Source organism: Homarus americanus, unplaced genomic scaffold (assembly GCF_018991925.1).
Source record: "Homarus americanus isolate GMGI-L3 unplaced genomic scaffold, GMGI_Hamer_2.0 scaffold36734, whole genome shotgun sequence".
Taxonomy (NCBI): domain Eukaryota; kingdom Metazoa; phylum Arthropoda; class Malacostraca; order Decapoda; family Nephropidae; genus Homarus; species Homarus americanus.
Window position 1 is genome coordinate 14,728,464 of NW_024733126.1, and position 19,026 is coordinate 14,747,489.

Below are 19,026 nucleotides of genomic sequence, written 5' to 3' on the forward strand. Positions count from 1 at the left end.
TGAGCATTACAAACATTGTTTAGGTTTTATGCAGAGGTAGGCTGAGATGGTTTGGTTATGTGAAAATAGGTGGAGGAGGCCATATATGCCGAGAGATGCTTGACTTTGAATGTGGAAGGTAGGAGAGCCAGGGGTAGACCAAGAATTACATGGGAGAGGTTGTCAGAAATTACCTCGGAGATGAGAGGCTACAAATGACTATGTAGCTAACCTGTGCAGGCATATAAAATGATGGTGGTGGTAATAGTAGAGGTGGTGTTTATAGTCAGTAAGTGCAGTTTTCAAATTTCTCTTGCAGTCGTAATGAACAGGTATTAATTTCATTGCAGAAAACGGAAGTCAAGGAGGAAGATGGTGATGTTTGTGATAAGGACTATAAACCTCACAAAATTCCTAGTCGCATGGCTGGAAAGATACCTGATAGTGAGAAAAATGGCCGGCGTTCTCGTCGCCATCCAGATGTCGGAGATTCCAAAACCGAAACCCAGGTTGGTTTTGGCTCTGATGATGAGGTTAGTTTGCAAATAAGTTTTTCTGTGCATGAGCTCTCTCTTAGCAGGACCTCTTTGGTTCTGGTTGTTAACTCTTTCTCTTTTTTCGATAGAAGTATATTGCATGTTAGTTAGTTTAATTAGTTCACACATTTCTCTTGGGTAAAATTATTACTAATTGACAGAACTGTTTTGTTTACTAACTGCAACTTTTTCTGTAATTTTTATAAAGAGAAGTACTTTTCATGTTTGACACAAATGAAATGCTTGGCTTTGCTCCTGTGGTGCTTGTGTCTTGTAAACTTATGAATTCTAAAGATTCTGTGCAACTCTTTCTTGTATTAGGGTGAAATTAAATCTGATGACTATATACGATTAAGCTAAAGGAAATAGATTTCCAAATCTAGTGAACAGAAGAAAAGCTTTCCAGTCCTTTATTAATCATTCACTGTATTATTTTGCACTGTACAGTACTGTACAATATGATGACCAATACAAAGTCTCCAGATACCTTGATGATGGCTTTCTTTCACATATGCATTATCCTCCATTGTAATTTCTCACTTTGATTTATCTTCCCTTACACTTAACCACACTCCATTATGTACTGTTAGTGACTTGTACCATAGACTGCCTCGTGTCCTCCAGGGTTGTCCATATAAGGAAATAATGGAATTGGGGATCCAGGAGTTGAGTTAACTTAGGGAACTATTAACATATCATATTCATATACAGTACCTGTATACTATATATTTCCTCCAGCATACAAATGAAAGGTTGAAGTGGATTGATTTCAGTTTTAGTGTGGAATTTTATTATGAAAGCTCAGTTGTAGGGGGATTTCTGGGCATGTTGCTAGCCCAAGTAGTGTTAGGGTTACAGCTGTTATTTAAAGGCAAATAGATAATAATTAGCATGGTTCCTGCTTAGTATCATTGCATAGACTTGGATTCATGTCAATTTTAGAGGTAAAATATACTGTGAAATTTTCTTAGTTGGGATTGTTTGGTGCATTGGGAACCTAGGTGATTGTAGTCGTAGATTAACCTTTGGTAATTATAATTTTAAGTAATGTTAAGTAAATCACGACAAATATATTTTTTTCCGTAGTACTCGATACTTTTCTATATAATTAATAGATTCATATACTCTACTGTATATTTTAGTATTAAAGGGATTCTGGGCAACTTTCTTGTGAGTATTGGGTGTTTTGTTATCATTTTTAATGAATTTGAGTTTATGACAAGCCTGGTCAACAACCGTCTATGGACAGTAGATTTATTGTTCATGAAACAGAAAGTTGAGCAGGATATACATGGTGATGTCCTTTGTTTATCTGTCCATGACAAATTGGGTTTCCATTCATTTAAATGGATTTCATTTTTGGTGTAAAACTGTGTTATGACACTCATACTTGATTTGCTTAGGTATGATGCAATTACCAGAATTGTTAGTTATGATTGTGTTTGTTGGGAGAGGTGATAATTTCTCACCCTTGCAAATTTTAACCTCAGGCATGAGGTGTTGCTAGGTTAAGTCCAGGAAGTATCCCCCTCCAAAACTCATAAAAGAAGTCAACATTGACACCTTCCTGCCATGAGTCATATAGGAGTGTGGTGGCCAAGTGGACTACTAAGGGTGGAGGTTCTAAATTATCAAGTGGTGGAATAAGTAAAGTGAGGTTCTCTAAGGTGGTATGGATATACAGTAAGGAATCAAAAGGATATGATGGCCGAGAATCTAAAAAGGTAGCAGTTACATCTTGTAGTATAGGAGGGGAAGGTGGAACAATACATTAAGAGGTTGGGGGAGGGCCTCTGGGTTATTGTGGGCAGAAGAGATGTGTAATGATAGGGCAACCAGTAGGCTTTATACTTAAGATTAATATTTCTATCTAGCAGAATTTTTCAGTTTGAGATTTGGTTAATCTCGATCTCATTTATAACAATTGAAAGCTAAACTTCAACAACATTATGAAGTACTTTAGGATACCACCAACTTCAACACACACTACTTTGAAGTAATATTTACTTTACCATTATTTTAACTTTCTCCTTTTTATATATAGAGTTTTTTAATCCTTCAGTCAGTACTCTCCTACTGATACTCCATATTATTGGGTAAAATTTAGTCCTTGCTTGCTTTCTATTGCCCAACATTCTATATTAAACTAACCTTTTACTTGCATACACCTTCAGTTGGTTGCACTGCTCCTTGCAAGAGTCCTTACAATACCTGCTGATTGATACTTTAATAGTTATTCCAAGAGCAACAGACCCCTATATTTGGTGTCATTCATGCCTTTTAGCTACCAGAGCTCATCCAGCAAGGCAGTGAGAAAGCATGTTTGAGGGAGTCTTGTTGTTCTTGTTTCTGACCATTCTGTGCGATAGCAGGAAAGGTCTTGCAAGAGTAGGGAAAAAAGGCGGCTTTTCAGTTGCTTCAGCCAATAAACCACAAGAGTATCTGTTACCATGTGATTACTTGAACCAATGTATGGTAATGATAATTCTGGGCCCTTTGCTAACTTGAGCTTTACATTTGCTTAAAATCGTAGGAATGAGATTAGATTTTTTACTTTGGGGTGCATTAGGGTATTGTATGTACACTTCTTTGTTGTAATACTGTACTGTCTTCTTTCTGTATTGAGAAGCATTGTGTAACTACTGTTGGAATGCTTACTTCATTTTGAAATTTCAAAATGGAAACAAAAAATGTACATAAAATGCAGAACACTTTCTGTAATTCATACATTCCTCTTCCAGTGTAATGACTTATGTTTATTTAATTAATTAGTACAGTAAAACCTCTCTATGGAAACCAATCTAATTCAATATCAATTTATTTGAGGAGTTTTTAAATAATCAAATCTTTATTATCTACAGTATTCCCTAAAGAGCCATTCAGATCTCATGTATCACACAGTTTATGTCCCACTGTTTCCATTATTAATGTCATAATCTCATTTGCAGAACTGCATTTTACAACTTACTTTTTTACTTACTGTATATGTATTTTAGCAGGTGAAAAGAATAACATACTTGAAATTAAAAGTAAAGAGTCAGTACAGGTTGTACCTCTCTAGTCCGGCAACCTCTGGACCTGACCGGTGCCGGACCATGGAAATTCACCCCTTTTCCTGGATAGATAGTGACTTGTGCTTATGCTTGGAAGCACTAGCACCACTTTCTCTGCATCATGGTCTCTTTGAAGACATTGAAGGGTTAAATGTCGTATAGTAGCTTCTCAAATTTCGCGAGTTTTTAATTCAACGTATTTTATTGGAACACACAAAAAAAATAAATAAAAATTTTGACGGCGGAAACTTGAATTTCGACGGGTTTGAACGGCCCGCCAACGTGCAGACGACGTGCATAATTGTGTAAACAGCGTCATTTCTCTTATGTACAAAAGATTCATTGTTGTTTCTTACTGAATGTCTTTTTTTATTGAATTAATGTTTGTGTGCAAAATGAGCGATACAATTAATTAATAATACATGGCATATTAAAACACACGATGAGATGAGACGGCTGCCGGCATTGTTTATGTTAAAGCTTACAAAACCAGTGACTCATTGGTTCTACATATAAAACTGAAGAAAATAAGACCCTGATTGTAGCTGTAGTAAAATTAATGTAAAAAAATTAATATGGTTGTTTGAAGTACCTGTAATGTTATTTAATGTTAATAAATGGAACAATATAAGTAGCTAACCATTAATGGTAAAAAAAAGTGAGTGCGCGTATGTAAGTGCGCACATGTGAAAGCATATCGTCATTACTCTACATAAGAATATGAAAGCAACACTTATTTACTGCTCATATATATTGAAGGATTAAATGTTGTACTCTGTATAGACAAACAGAGAGAGAGAGCAGCCGAACTGCCGGATGTAAACAAACCTTAATTTCCTGTGGCTTTGTTGTTTTTTTATTTTTTATGAGGATTAGCCCACCCGGGCATAGGTCACTGACCCACATTGGGGCCTGAGGGGCAAAAATTTAATACTCCTGTAATAATAATAATGATAATTCAGATAAGTAAAAAAAAAAGTGCCTATCTACCTATTGGACAAACTAAAATCGTTCCGGACCACGGGAGTTTCCGGGCCACAGAATGCCGGACTAGAGCGGTACAACCTGTATATCCATAGAGAGGTGCTACTTACTGACCCCGAAAAAACAGCCCAGGCTGTTTTGATGCTTACTCAATCATAATAGTTTATGCTTAAGTAGATAATTTAATCTTGAAAGCGTCAGTTTAATCTTTCATTAATGTTAATGAAAATAATGTGGTGATCTATACACATTACTGTATGCAAACTAATGTTGCATTTTTACAAATACGATGGGAGAAATATTGTTCGAATATTTCTTGATGCTTTGAGCTGCCTCATTTTGATCAGTAAAAGTGGCTTTACAATATAGATATTATGTGTTGATGGTAAGAAATGGAATTTTAGAACGGTGAAGAGAATGGTATTTGAAATTAGGGGAGTGACACATGGTACTCTCAGGTGAGGAACTGAACGTTCGGGTACAATGTCCACCTAAAATGACAAGAAGGGAGAGGGATACAGTGTTTACCTATCAACCTTACTCCTTTCATAATGGAATGTGGGTGGAACAGAGGCAAGGAGCCATTATAGGTACGGTGGTTTTTAACTGAATTGTCCTGGTAATAGTTTTGTTAGTGATTGGCTACATATTCTGATGTTTCTGAGTTTCATTTGGAGAATTTGTTGCTTTATTTTCTCTTGCTTCAAAATTTCTGTAACTTGTTTTGCTCCTACTTTCTTCAATGTGTGTACTAGCAGAGGCAACCCATATTTTCCAAATATTTCCCTATGCAAGCAAATGGCAAATGCTTTACATATGTGACAGTCAGACAAAAGTTTTTTTTTTTTTTTGTTTGGTCATCAATGCTTAAAACTTCTGGAGGTGATTATTCGTTTGAAGAATTTGGCAAAAATCATTGCACTTGCTGTTGAGCTTTGAGCCTAAGAAAAGGTGTACTATATGACATGTTTAATTGATAACTGAATGAGGTAAGTGAGAAGAAAAAAGAGCAGAGTTGAACAAGAGTTTGGGCAATGCCTTGCCAATTTGTTACGGCATTTTGAAACAACAGTATAAGTGCATATATTTAAATAAATATTTTAATCATGACTGCTAGGGACCAAACTGGGTCCAGACTGCCGAGTAGTTTTGCTCTTAATGTGGTTTGCAAAGAGCTGAACCAGTTCATCCCTTGAGTTGTAGAATACAGTTCCTGGAGTGACTGTCCTAGTTTAGCCAAGCCCTAACAGTGCTGCCACTCTAGGATTGATATGACAGTATTTTTTATTTATATATATTTTAGTCTAAATTTAACACATGCAGTTTATGTATTTGTAGCTGAAAGTGGTAGTGAAAAAAAAATAAATTGTGTCCTCTTGGTAATATGTAAACCTGTTTTCCTTCACTTAAAACTAAACTTACTGTCTTGAGATATAATATTCTTTTATTGTAATTATTATCTTTTTTTTTCATTAAATGTTGTCTTCCTTAAGTTTATTTACATCTACATAGGAGGGAACAATATCACGATGGCAAGTTATCACATGTGAATTGCCTTTTCAAAGAATCTGTGAGAAAATATGAAGATAATGTTATATTCTAAAATTTGAAGTGTGATATAGATGGTTACTTAACTACTGTATGTACTAATTTTGTCTTCCTGTGTGTGGCATATGTGTACATCATCTTTTGTAGTTAAGTTGGACATATTGGCTGCTACTATGTGTATATTAACTGATGTGTATATATGGACTCGGGGATAGCTTTTAGTTACCCATGCCTTGTTAATGAGCGCTCCAGGTGATTATAATGCAGCCAAGTGATGCACAGGTGATCATAGAGACCACCCCAAATATCTTTCAAGCTCATAATAACCCTAAGTAATTCATGGGTGCTAGTAATGACCCTGGAATGAACTGCAGGTGCTCATTATGATGCCAAGGGCTTCACAGGTGTTTATAATGACTAGAAGTGTCACAAAAAATGCATATACAGGTGCCAGGTGTTAACAAAGGGGCTGATAATAACCCATTGTTAATACAGTACTTCTTTTTTGGTATTATCCATCAGTTTCAATGTATGTTAATAAAGGCAGGGGCTCAAAATCTGTGAGTTTCCATGATGTTACTAAAATAGCATAATTATTACTGGGTTTCTGACTTAAAGTGGTTATGTATTGGACATTGTAATTTTTTGTTTGGTGAAATCTCAAGTTTTCATATTGGGTAATTGACAGGATTTCTAATACTGCAATTTTTTTAATAGTTTTTAGTTAGGTTGATGTTCTTGTGCTGGGAATAGGATCTATATAATTTGACGTTTAGAATGAGGTGTTTGTTGCAGGGGCTTACAAGCGTGACAGCTTCTCTACTAATTTAGTTAGCAGAGTAATGTAAAAATTTGGACCTTTAAAAGACCGGTAGTTAATTTTGTCATTTCAGATTTTTAGATTTTTTGGACATTATTCCAGTATTCTTTTAAGCAAATTATCTGGATAGTTTTCCGTAGTTTACAGGTAAATTAAGTTTCTAGTTAACGTGCTGCAACACACACCATATCCTTGGTCCTTTGGCTTTGTGTGCAATGTATTACTTGACACAAAATACTGTATATACATTAAAAATGGCTGTAGGCATAAAAAAATATAACTGATAAAGAGTTCTTAACCTTAGAATTTCTTCAAGGAGTGATTGATTGTTTTTACTGAATCATGAAATTCACCAGGTTGCCTCAGTTTCATGTTTAGTGTGTTGGGGATTTAGTGTCCCTGTACAAATTTATTTTTTGAGTGAGTACAGGTAGTTCTGCTATAACGCGATAATTGTGTTCTTGTAAGATATCGTGTTATAGAAAATTGCGTAATAGAAATAACAGGGCTTATGGAGAAAATAGGGTTAGGTGCAGATTACTCGAAATCGAAAAAATTTAGTAGTTAGCCTAACACAAAGGATACCACAGTCTAAATAAATGTTACATTCATGTCTAATAATGAAATCATACAGTAAATGTAACACTACCTTGAAAAAATATGAATGTAACTTGATGGGGGAGAAGGGTGATTTTGAGGTTGATAACATCGAGCTTCTCTTCAAGTGTTATATCCTTTCTTTTACGATCATCACCGGGAATTCTATCACCAGAACGCTTCTTGGAGATATTCTTCTTCACCATATTCACAATTAATACCACAAAATTGGAGAAATAGTAAGCAAAAATCGCGTTATAGCAAACAAGCGTTCGCGTTATACAAATATCGTTCCTAATTCATAAATCGCGTTAGAGCAAATTTGCGTCATCAAAACACGCGTTATAGCAGAACTCACTATGTTTGTACAGTACTTATACAGTAATATCTCCATTAGCCGGAATCCTTCAAACCCGGAACTCTCTGATAGCCGGAATTGGGAACGAGCTACCGAGGGACACATTTTCCGGAAAAATACGGAGATGAGGGAGTTTTTTCCAGGTCCGAGAGACAAAAATCAGCCGCATTTTCTGGAAATTCCGAGAAAAATTTTCCGTTACCCAGAAAATTCCGGGATGAGGGACATTTTTCCGGATTCGAGAGATGTAATCGGCACATTTGGGAACTAACAAAAACATTTTTCCATTACCCAGAAAATTCCGGGGATGGGGGATTTTTTCCGACTTTGAGAGAGTCATCACGTTACCCGGAAGTCTCTCATTCCCGAAAGTGCTCTGCACCAATTGTTCTGGCTAACATAGATATCACTGTATAGAATTTACTAGATAAGTGGTAGATCAGCCAATGCATGAATTGATATTACTGTTTAAGTATTTAATGTATGAAGTGTCGGATACAGTCTTGCAAAAGTTAATGCCATCAAGAGTAAATCCATTGAAGGGTGTAAGATTTTTGTGACCAGTTTGTGTCGAGACTTATTAGGTTACATCATATAGCATTATCAGTTGGGCCTTCTTATCTGTTTGTCCTTTTGTCTTATAAATTTCATTACACAATACTGTACTAGCCAAATATAACTAAGATTGGTGGATTTAACTTTTGTAAAATTGTGCCCTTGAGATCACCAGAAATTTGTATTATTTAATTTGGTTAATATTCATGTAAATTTTTAGACGCCTTGTAAAAACTGCATCAGACCAACTTCAAGACTGATATTTATATTGCCCTCAGCCTGTCTCTGGATATTCCCTTTTAATTTTTTCTCGGTGCTATTCATCACTACCTATGCATTCCTCTGAGAGGATATTATACAGTACTGTGTTGTGTGTTAATGTACAGTAGTTCATTTACACCACAAGCCAGAGTCAGTTTTAAGATTGGTATTGCTTGGCATCGTATGAGTTAGTCCGTCCTTTAACAGGTGTTGTAAGTGTACCTAATCAATATCATGATGTTATTATCTTAAGCACTGTTATGATTCATCAGATGCACTTGTTCAATTTTATTTTGGGTTAAGGAGAGGGTAAATTAATTATGTTTACTTAAAAGCAATTGTAAAGCCAGCCGTCTGTAAAATTAAGAACTCCTAAAACAGTGCTGGACTGAATGAAAGAAGATTTATTGATGGTGCAAAAAATATTATAGCTTCAATAGAAGTATAAGGAATAATGGTGTCTTAGCACTTGTAAGTTAACCTGTCACAAATGAAGATGTATTTAGAGTGCTTGAGACAGAAGAACCATGTCATGATGTAAAAATGTATTGGATTGAATTTTATGCTGCAAAATAGTTAAATCAAGTGAATATTTGGTGGTGTCTAGTGCTAGTGAAGACCGTGTTGACCTTCAGTATACATAAAGGAAAACTAGTGTATGGTAAAGTGAAACATAAGAAACCAATCGATGAAGATTGAATTCTTGTGTTGTAGGAAGACGGTAAAGGCAGCAAGGAGCTGAAGAGGCTTCAATTTTATGGTGCTGGACCTAAGATGGCTGGCTTTGACAAAGCCTCACCTGAGGATACGGGAAAGACTCGTGGCAAGAAAGTTGATTATACTGATCAGGACCCGGTAAGCTACACATGAGATTTATCTTCCCTAATTTAACTTTATCTCTGAGTTTATTCTCCTCATAACTTCTAATCATGGTACCTGCAAGGTGCCTTGGTTAAACCTGGTTACCTTCATTAAGCTTGCAGTCTTGTTGCATTTAAACACTTGACAGACATATAATCATACAATTGGACGCTGTTTAACACAAATCTAACCCAAATGGTTAAATGATTTCATTGCTTAAAAGCTTTTAGCAGTGGTGATTTACACTTTACTATGATATTAATGAAGGTTTGTAGCCCCCCCTCCCCCCCCCTTCCCCACTCCCCCACCCCAGATGATGTAACACCCATTCACACCTAAAACTTGCCCATTCAGAGAGCTTGCTTATACTGTATTAATTTTTAAATTGGTTGTTTTAGATAGACAAAAAAAAGTCATAATACATTACTTGAATTCAGTTGCTTTTAACACTTGCATCCTTTCTTATTCTCTTACTCTCTTGTGTACGCTTATACCTTCAGAGCAGGCTTGATTATACAGGATTTTTCAGAAACATTTTGGGTACTGCCCATTTCTACACTATTAGCCTGCTCTAACCTCTTAGTATCAGTGACCCAAGAGAAACAAAGGCTGTGGTGAAGAAAAAAAGCGAAGAGTCAAATTTGGCCATCCAACTACTCAGGTAAACGATTGAAGCCAAAAATATATACTGTATGCAGTATATCGATAATGAAAATTGCGGAGAAATGGATACGTTTCTTTTGCCCCGTCATGACCGCTATAATGCAGGAAGCAAGAAAATTTGTATTACAAGTACAAAACAGGTGGCAGAATGATGTATATTTAACAGTAGGTGATGAACTAGCAGAATTGTAATATAATTACATAATAAAGTATTTCAAGGATATGTTTTTCCTCAGATGACCAACATATTGTTTTTCATTCTGTAACTGGAAACAGACTTTATTTTTCCTTTGTTGGTTTAGCTGTTGTGTAGTTGCACAACACCGCTTTCATGCATCAAGATATAAGAATGTGTGAAAAGGATTGCCTCTGTAATTGTACACAAAAGTTATAATGCAACGTGAAAAGAGAGAACTATATACATGGGAGGAAATAATAAAAGTCAGTATTATGGTAAACTAGAAATCTTTCCTGGACAACAGAATGTGAGTAATCTTGTTGTTTTATCCTGTGATGGAGCCGTGTTGGTAATGACATTGAAGAGGATCATCAGTGAGAGAAGGGGAAACCTCCTTTACTGGCTTATCCTTCCTGTACAATGCTTCCCTTGCCCATCACGATCTTCAGGTGGAGCCATTGGTAGTATGTTGCTGTTTTTAAGGCATTGAGGTTGGGCCTTATATGAGAGCCTTGGTATCCCTTCCATACTATGGGGGGCATCTAAAAACACATGAAAGTACTTAGATTCCCCCTGGCTTATTGCCTCAGTTCCACCCCACCAAGTTGGGAATGGAGTAAGGTTGATAGAAAAGAATTATGTGATGAAGTATACAGTATTGTGTAATATTTTCCACTGAACAATATTCCTTTATCATGATTTTAATCCCGTGTCCTTATTAGCTGGCCAAGTACATTTGCTTGAATTGTGGACGTGGAGATGCAGAAGACCAGATGCTACTCTGTGATGGTTGTGATGACTCCTACCACATCTTCTGCTTGGTGCCTCCTCTTCTAGATATACCAAAAGGTTGGTGTACAGTACAGTATACTGTACTACTCATTCTAGTGTTATGCTAAACATGAAACTTTCTAATTGCAGAAGCTATATGTTGATTGTTTCCACTAAAATAGTTTTACTGGGCAGTTAAGATTGGAAGTATGGAGCAGTATATATAGATTTCATTATCCTGTTTTAATTATCACCATCATTGATGTTGTGGAAACTGAAGTTTGTAGTGAAGAGCAAATGTGATTCAGATAATGATATATGGTATGCAGTATTGTAATTTAGTTACATTTCCAAAATAATAACTAAAGTTGTGAGAAACTTGTTCTTGCGACTTACTGTTGATCCCAGGTACTGTGGTTAAGGAAACTGGTTCTCGATTAAAGTGGGACAAGCCCAAGGATGTGTTAATACCACTATTTGTGTTATCTCCATGAATAGGGTTAATAAGAGGACTGACTACAAGTTCTGGGGGGAGATGCAAGTTCTAGAATATCAAGGTGAGAAATGACTGATAAATACTTCCACTTGCAGGTGACTGGCGATGTCCAAAGTGTGTTGCAGTTGAAGTGAGCAAACCAGTGGAGGCCTTTGGCTTTGAACAGGCTCAAAAAGAATACACTTTACAGTCCTTTGGGGAAATGGCAGACAAGTTCAAACAAGATTATTTTAATATGCCAGTCCACGTAAGATATTTATTTACAGTATTTATTTTTATCTATATATAGTAGAAATTTGATGGATTTTGAGGTTATGTTCCTGCACCTCTTATTATGCTAGTCACTGCTATCATGGTTACACATAGTTGAATGGAGGAAATTATTTCAGTTCAACAGCAAGTTTTTTCTTATTTTCTATTATTTTAACTCCTGAAATTGTGAAGGAGCCCAAAGTAACATTAAAATTGTGCAGGTTTTGTTGTTGTAAACAACAGTTAGACCAGTTATAAAAGTTAATCTTAATGCAGTAATTTTAACCTAACCTCCATAAATACAATGTGAATACAGTACATATTATACTAGGTTTCTGTCGACTGACTACTATACTGTAGCAGCTAAATGCATAAATTAATAATAGAAGAGTTCACATGTTTAAGATATAACCTAGTCAGGAGTTGACTGGTTAACAATCTTAACTTATATATTTTCCAGTTAATACCAACAGAGATGGCAGAGCGAGAATTTTGGCGTATCGTTTCTTCCATTGACGAGGATGTGACCGTAGAATATGGTGCAGACCTTCACACAATGGACCATGGATCAGGTTTCCCTACCAAAAGTTCAAAGAATTTGCTCCCAGCTGACCAGGTAAAATAAAACTGCTTGAAGAGTATGTTTGAAAATGAGAACCTTATTTAGATGGTAATTAGCTCAGGGAAATCTCAGTTGAATCATGTTTATGTGCTATATATGTATAGTACCGTATATAATATATACTGTACTCTATATACCTGTATATATATGTGATCGTAAATTGGAGGATACCTGTATGTGCCTTTTTTTACGGAACTATAGCCATTTTTATTTGTACAAACTTATAACAATTTTCTCACAATTTTAATTTTGTGTGTTTGCCCTTCTAGTTCTAAACGCCTCAAATGATTCTTCCCTGCTCCTCAGTCGCGTCCTCCCCTGCATTGTCTACTGTTTTACTCCATTGTGTAATTCATACCTACAATTACTCACAAATACTTGAAATGTTTTTAATTTTTCCAGTACAGTACTTCCTTCTTCATCATAGGTGAAGATTAAAGTTGCGATGGTTGGTGTTTTTATTGAGTACTATGCTTTACCAGAATCTCCGAAGTCAAACTCCTTTCTTTCTCGGACACCATAACCTTACTCTTCCTCACTTGTGCTTACAATTTGCTTCTTTTTCCCCATCAGATTTATTCACCTCTTTACTGTCCACAATAAATATTTGACTACAGAGAATATAAAAATAGCAGAAATTAGAGAGATAAATAATGAAACAAGGTACCAGACAGGGTTGACTAAGGTTTGTTTAAGAAAGAGCAGGAAGTGCAAGAGTGGTCACTATACTGTAATGCATACTTCAGGGGAAAGGTCATCCAAGCAGGAGATTTTTAACAACTGGACAGCATGGCTTTCAGTGGGTAATTAGGAGTGAATGGATGATAGCATAAAGGGAGTGCACTAATTAATTCATATATTTATCTTTTTATTTTAACAGGAATATGCAGTCAGTGGATGGAACCTAAATAATTTGCCAGTCTTGGAGGGGTCTGTCCTGGGGCACATAAACTGTGATATATCAGGCATGAAAGTCCCTTGGATGTACGTTGGTATGTGTTTCTCTACTTTCTGCTGGCATAATGAAGATCACTGGAGTTATTCCATCAATTATTTGCATTGGTAAGTTGTATTGGATTAATCTAGAGTTGAAATTGTTTTTTGTTTTATCTTGAACACAAAGGCAGCTGTGACAATTCTTTCACCTCTCCTCTGCTCTGTGACAGTAAATTGGATCATGGTCTTTCTTATTTTTATTTCTGTTTATTATAATTTTTCCCATATCCACTACTAGATAGGTAACCGATTGTGTCTGTTTACAGGGGAGAGCCCAAAACTTGGTACGGGGTGCCAGGAGGTCAAGCGGAACTCTTTGAATCTGCCATGAAGAATGCTGCTCCGGAGTTGTTCCAAGCTCAACCTGACCTACTTCATCAGCTAGTCACTATTATGAATCCAAACATTTTAATGAAATCAGGTACATTAAAGGTTTTGCTATACTGGTTTGGGCAATGTAACTGATCATTGAAGTTCCTATTTCCCTGTGACATCTAGTGTTCCAGTGAGAGAAAACAAATGATAACAAACAAGGGAAAATTCTGAGATGCTTTTAATTTCTGCCATCATGCATCAATATAGTAGTAGGTCCCTTATCTTAATTCTCATTTGCATAGTGTAGATCAAAATACATAGAACCTTAAGCATATTCATATGTGTGCCACCTGTGAGTCTGAAATTCTTAGTACCATGTATCATATTTGTACAACAAAACTTTATTTGCAGGGGTGCCAATTGTTAGAACAGATCAACATGCTGGAGAGTTTGTGATTACCTTCCCAAGATCCTACCATGCTGGGTTTAACCAAGGCTATAATTTTGCTGAGGCTGTCAACTTTGCTCCACCTGACTGGGTAAGACTTATTCATTATTGGTTTTGGTTCATAGTATTATAAATTGTTAAATGAACATTATTTCAGAAAGTTCAAATAAGATATTGTATGGCCTTCATTGATTTATGATGTGTATCAATTGCTTAATGTATAATCAAGATAATTTGTGTGTACTGTATGTATATTTTTTTTGTTGAAATTTATCTTTTTCATAATTTAAACAACTCTTGTTTCAGCTGGCTATTGGACGGGAATGTGTACTTCACTACAGCAATTTGAAACGTTACTGTGTCTTCTCCCATAATGAGTTGGTTTGCAAAATGGCTTCCACCCCGGATGAATTAGATCTAACAGTTGCAGCGGCCACGTATCAAGACATGCTACGCATGGTCGACCTGGAAAAGAAACTCCGCAGATCACTTCTTCATTGGGTTGGTATAAGATGGTTATTTATTTTAATTTTTTTAATTACGACCTTCCCGTAACAGTCTGGTCACTCATCATGGTATAGTAAGAGATATATTGGTATATGCATCAAAATGGAATGGATGCTAAATGTAGATTAGTTCTTTTTTTTTTTTTTTTCATTGCTTAGGGTAGAACTTGATGGGGGAGAAGTGTAGCTCGTGTACAGTCTAATGTCTAGCTCTACTTCTACACTGATGCAGCATGCTATAATTACTGAATGTTGCATAAATACGGTACTGCAAATTGTACTGAAGTGTCATGTATTAACCACAAAATACTGAGGTACTAAAACGTACTCTTCTTTATCCAGGGAGTAACTAGTGCAGAGAGAGAGGCATTTGAGCTCTTACCAGATGATGAAAGACAATGTGACTTTTGCAAGACGACATGTTTCTTATCAGCTGTGACCTGCTCATGTGTACAAGATCGCTTAGTATGTTTAAGGCATTACAAGATGTTGTGTGAGTGTCCCCCAGAGAACCACACACTCAGGTTAGTTTGTTTTGCTTATTGGCTCTGTCACTCAAAATTATGGGTGCCAAGTTTCACATCTTTTTATAAAATTAAAAAGAAATTCTCTATGAATATTTGAACCATCCTTAACTTGCATGAAAATAAAGTTGAATTAACAGTGTATGTTATCTCTCATATGCCCTTGCTATTACGTCTTTCCACAGGTATCGGTACACCTTAGATGAACTTCCTCCCTTATTACACCGCTTAAAGGTGCGGGCAGAGTCATTTGACCATTGGGCAGTCAAAGTCAAAGAAGCTTTAGAGGCCAAACCTGATGATAAGCTAGGTATAATGTGACTGTTTCTTCATATTTACATATATACTGTATGTTGTATTGTTATTCTGTAATCACTCTTGTCTGTATCGCTACTGTGAAGATGCAGTTTAAAGGCTAAGACATGTACAGTATTTAAAAAAAAATCAAACTACTACCTAACATTTAACCATTAGCGTAGAATTTTGGTGGAAACTGTTTAATTATTTGTCTTTTAAATCGTACAAAAATTCTAATTATGAATTTTTTTTAAGAACTTGGTGAGTTGCGAGAATTAGTTGAAGAAGCAGAAGCCCAGAGATTCCCAGAAAGTGAATTATTGCAAACTTTAATTCAAGCTGTAACAGAAGCAGAGAAATGTGCCACAGTTGCTGCCCATCTTGCTACAAAGAAAGTTCGCACCAGGTGAGTCGTCTTTTAGGAAATACTTTTCTTGTTTTCTGGAAAAAAATAATCAATGTTATACTATAATATGTATTTCTCCCTTGATGTACATTACAGCAAACAAAGGCTGTACTGTACAGTGATGTGTATATGATCCATAGATATATTTAAGGTCTACAGTCAGCATAATGCATACCATTCCTGACTCACTGACTGAGGCAACTTTTTATTGAGTGATGGCAAATGGGCATAATGATAAAGAGTAGCTGATGGCTGAGGAGTTATAGCCATCTTCATTATAATTTTACTTGAATGTCAATATGTCAGTAGGTAGAATAATTTTCATTAACCATCGCCATTTTCTGAAGCACAAAATTTGTTAGGTTGTACCGTTTACGTAGGTAATATTAGGGAGCCTAAATGTGGAGTAAGATGTACCTGGCCATTACCAACCGGTCTACACTGATCAGTTGCTGTTCACCCTTAGTTAAATTGTCTTTTCAAATAATTTGGCCCATTATTGCAGTGTTTAATACAGTATTCATGCATGCCACATCCATTCTACCAGTGTTTTGTAATGTTAGTGTTCACTTGGCAGAAACTTTGAAATAAAGTATTTCCATGGGGTCAATATAGGGTTGTGAATGCAGGACTTATTATAAATTACATTTCAGTTGTAGCATATATTGCATATATAATTAAGGGGTCACAAATTCTATTAAACTACTTTTTAATAAAAATTTCTCCGTGTTTCATGTAATTTACTTATAATTTCATATTATTATGGCCTTTTAAAATTGTATTTTATGAAGTTTCTATAGTTTTGATATTTATTATCTTTTTCCTGAAGGACACGGGGAAGTGGCGAAGCCAAAAGTCGTTTAACCCTCGAAGAACTGAAGTTGTTCCATGAGCAGATAGAATCCTTAGCGTGTGTTGTCCGAGAAGGTGAAGCAGTCAAGGAACTGTTGACACGAGTTACCACCTTCCAAGAGGAGGCCGTTGAGTTGCTGAATCAAGAGATACCAGATTCTGAGGTCATTGCCAAAATGGTAGACACAGGATGTTCTTTAGATATTGATCTACCAGAGTTGCCCAGACTGAAGCATAAACTCCAACAGGTTAGAATTTAGTTTTTCTACACTGTAGGTTATTCAAGCCTATAACAGCGACTGATGGATTTTATAATATATCCAGGATGAGTTTTGGGGATTGTTATCTACCCTTGAATATAATATGCCAAGATTTCTATGCATGTACAGTCGGCCCTTAACATACTCGGGTTTAACTTACACGGATTTGCAAATACACGGATTGCCGCTGGAGGAATATACTTTCAAAGGAATATACATTATTCAAATCGTGCGCGACACCACACACTGCACACCACACACACACACCACCCCACGTTCCCTTGCTCCCTCAGTCAGTCAGTCTCACTGTGACCACGCTTGTGTTGACATCAGCATTGTAGTTGCAAAAATATCACATTTCTGTGAATGTATCATATCAAGCACAGTATGAATAGAATATCACTAATATAACAGTATTTTAACCGAAAACTATTAAAAAAACGAGTAACATATCCTGAACATCGGAAGGTTAGGTAAAGTCTTTTGTTTTCATGTAGTTTATCCTAATTTACATTGAAATACATTATGTTTCAGCAAAACTACTATTTATTTCTGAGAATATGGAAATGTAATATTTTTGCTGAAATGACGTACGTATTACAGTGGAAAGTGACGAAAACAATAACTTTTGCTTTCTTTCGTTCAAAAGATGTTACCGTAATCGCTTTTCGAATGGTTTTTAGTTAAAAAACTGTTGTAATACATTATATCCTAATTCACTTGTGATGCAACAGTTTTTTAACTGAAAACCATTCGAAAAGCGATTACGGTAACATCTTTTGGACGAAAGAAAGCGAAAGTCATTGTTTTCGTCACGATTTTATCCCACTTTCTACTGTAATACGTACGTCGTTTCAGCAAAAATATTACATTTCCGTGAATGTATTATATCAAGCACAGTATGAATAGAATATTATTGTAATATAACAATATTTTAACCGAAAACTATTAAAAATGCGAGTAACATCTCTTGAACATCGGAAGGTTGGGTAAAGTCTTTTGTTTTCGTCATGTATTTTATCCTATTTTACATTGAAATACATCACGTTTCTGCAAAACTACTATTTATTTCTGAGAATATATTTATTCAGGCACAGTTTAGGTAAAATATACATGTGATGTAACAGTTTTTTAACTGAAAATAATTCGAAAAACACGTACCCTCTAGCCCTGTTCAAGGAGAAGACTGGGAGGAGCTGTTTGGTGCTGAAGACGATGACAAGAAAAATGATTTTGATGGATTTTAATGAAAATATTCAGAAATATGGTATCATAGTATTTATTCAAGTGAATTAGGATAGAATATTATTGTAATACTACAGTCTTTTAACTGAAAACCATTGGAAAAGCGATTACGGTAAAATCTTTTGAACAACGAAAGAAAGCGAAAGTCATTGTTTTAGCCATGATTTTATCCCACTTTCCACTGTAATACGTATGTCATTTCAGCAAAAATATTACATTTCCATATTTATTTCTGAGAATAGATTCATTCAGCCACAGTTAAGGTAAAATATACTTGTGATGTAATATTTTAATGAAAATACCCGGTATTTAGAAATACTGTATCGTAGTTTTCTTTTGTTTCAAATTTAATTAACAAAGATTGATGTTTCAAATGTAATGAACAAAAATTGATGTATCTATAAATAAACTTTAAAAAATGAATACTTTATGGTTTACATCGTCCTGTGCTACCATACCATGCATTTGGCTACTTTGGGCTTGCTATGATGACGCAAGAGATCTGCCCTGGCAACTGTACTGACACTCACAGCTGGTGGTGCGTCGTTTCCATTGTTTACTGATAGTTACTGGTAAATATTTTTCAACCTAACGAAACTATTACCCGTTTAGAGGTCAACCCCCAATTTTTTGCTAAAAAATT

The 19,026-nt window shown here is 35.7% G+C and overlaps 1 protein-coding gene across 4 annotated transcripts in view; it reads left to right on the top strand.

Moving 5' to 3' along the window:
• The window catches only part of LOC121869378 (lysine-specific demethylase 5A-like), a 37,530-nt gene that overhangs the window by 7,908 nt on the left and 10,596 nt on the right, over positions 1-19,026 (top strand). Inside the window, exons 4-16 of one of the 4 annotated variants that reach the window (XM_042370724.1) lie at positions 330-512; positions 9,406-9,546; positions 11,116-11,242; positions 11,756-11,907; positions 12,373-12,528; positions 13,415-13,596; positions 13,797-13,951; positions 14,257-14,384; positions 14,600-14,794; positions 15,142-15,323; positions 15,509-15,633; positions 15,876-16,026; positions 16,856-17,126. In XM_042370724.1, coding sequence (XP_042226658.1) covers positions 330-512; positions 9,406-9,546; positions 11,116-11,242; positions 11,756-11,907; positions 12,373-12,528; positions 13,415-13,596; positions 13,797-13,951; positions 14,257-14,384; positions 14,600-14,794; positions 15,142-15,323; positions 15,509-15,633; positions 15,876-16,026; positions 16,856-17,126 — 2,148 coding nt within the window. Of the gene's footprint in view, positions 1-329; positions 513-9,405; positions 9,547-9,851; positions 10,858-11,115; positions 11,243-11,755; positions 11,908-12,372; positions 12,529-13,414; positions 13,597-13,796; positions 13,952-14,256; positions 14,385-14,599; positions 14,795-15,141; positions 15,324-15,508; positions 15,634-15,875; positions 16,027-16,855; positions 17,127-19,026 lie in introns of those variants that run through there. The other 3 variants (XM_042370725.1, XM_042370726.1, XM_042370727.1) reach the window with 3 other exon arrangements.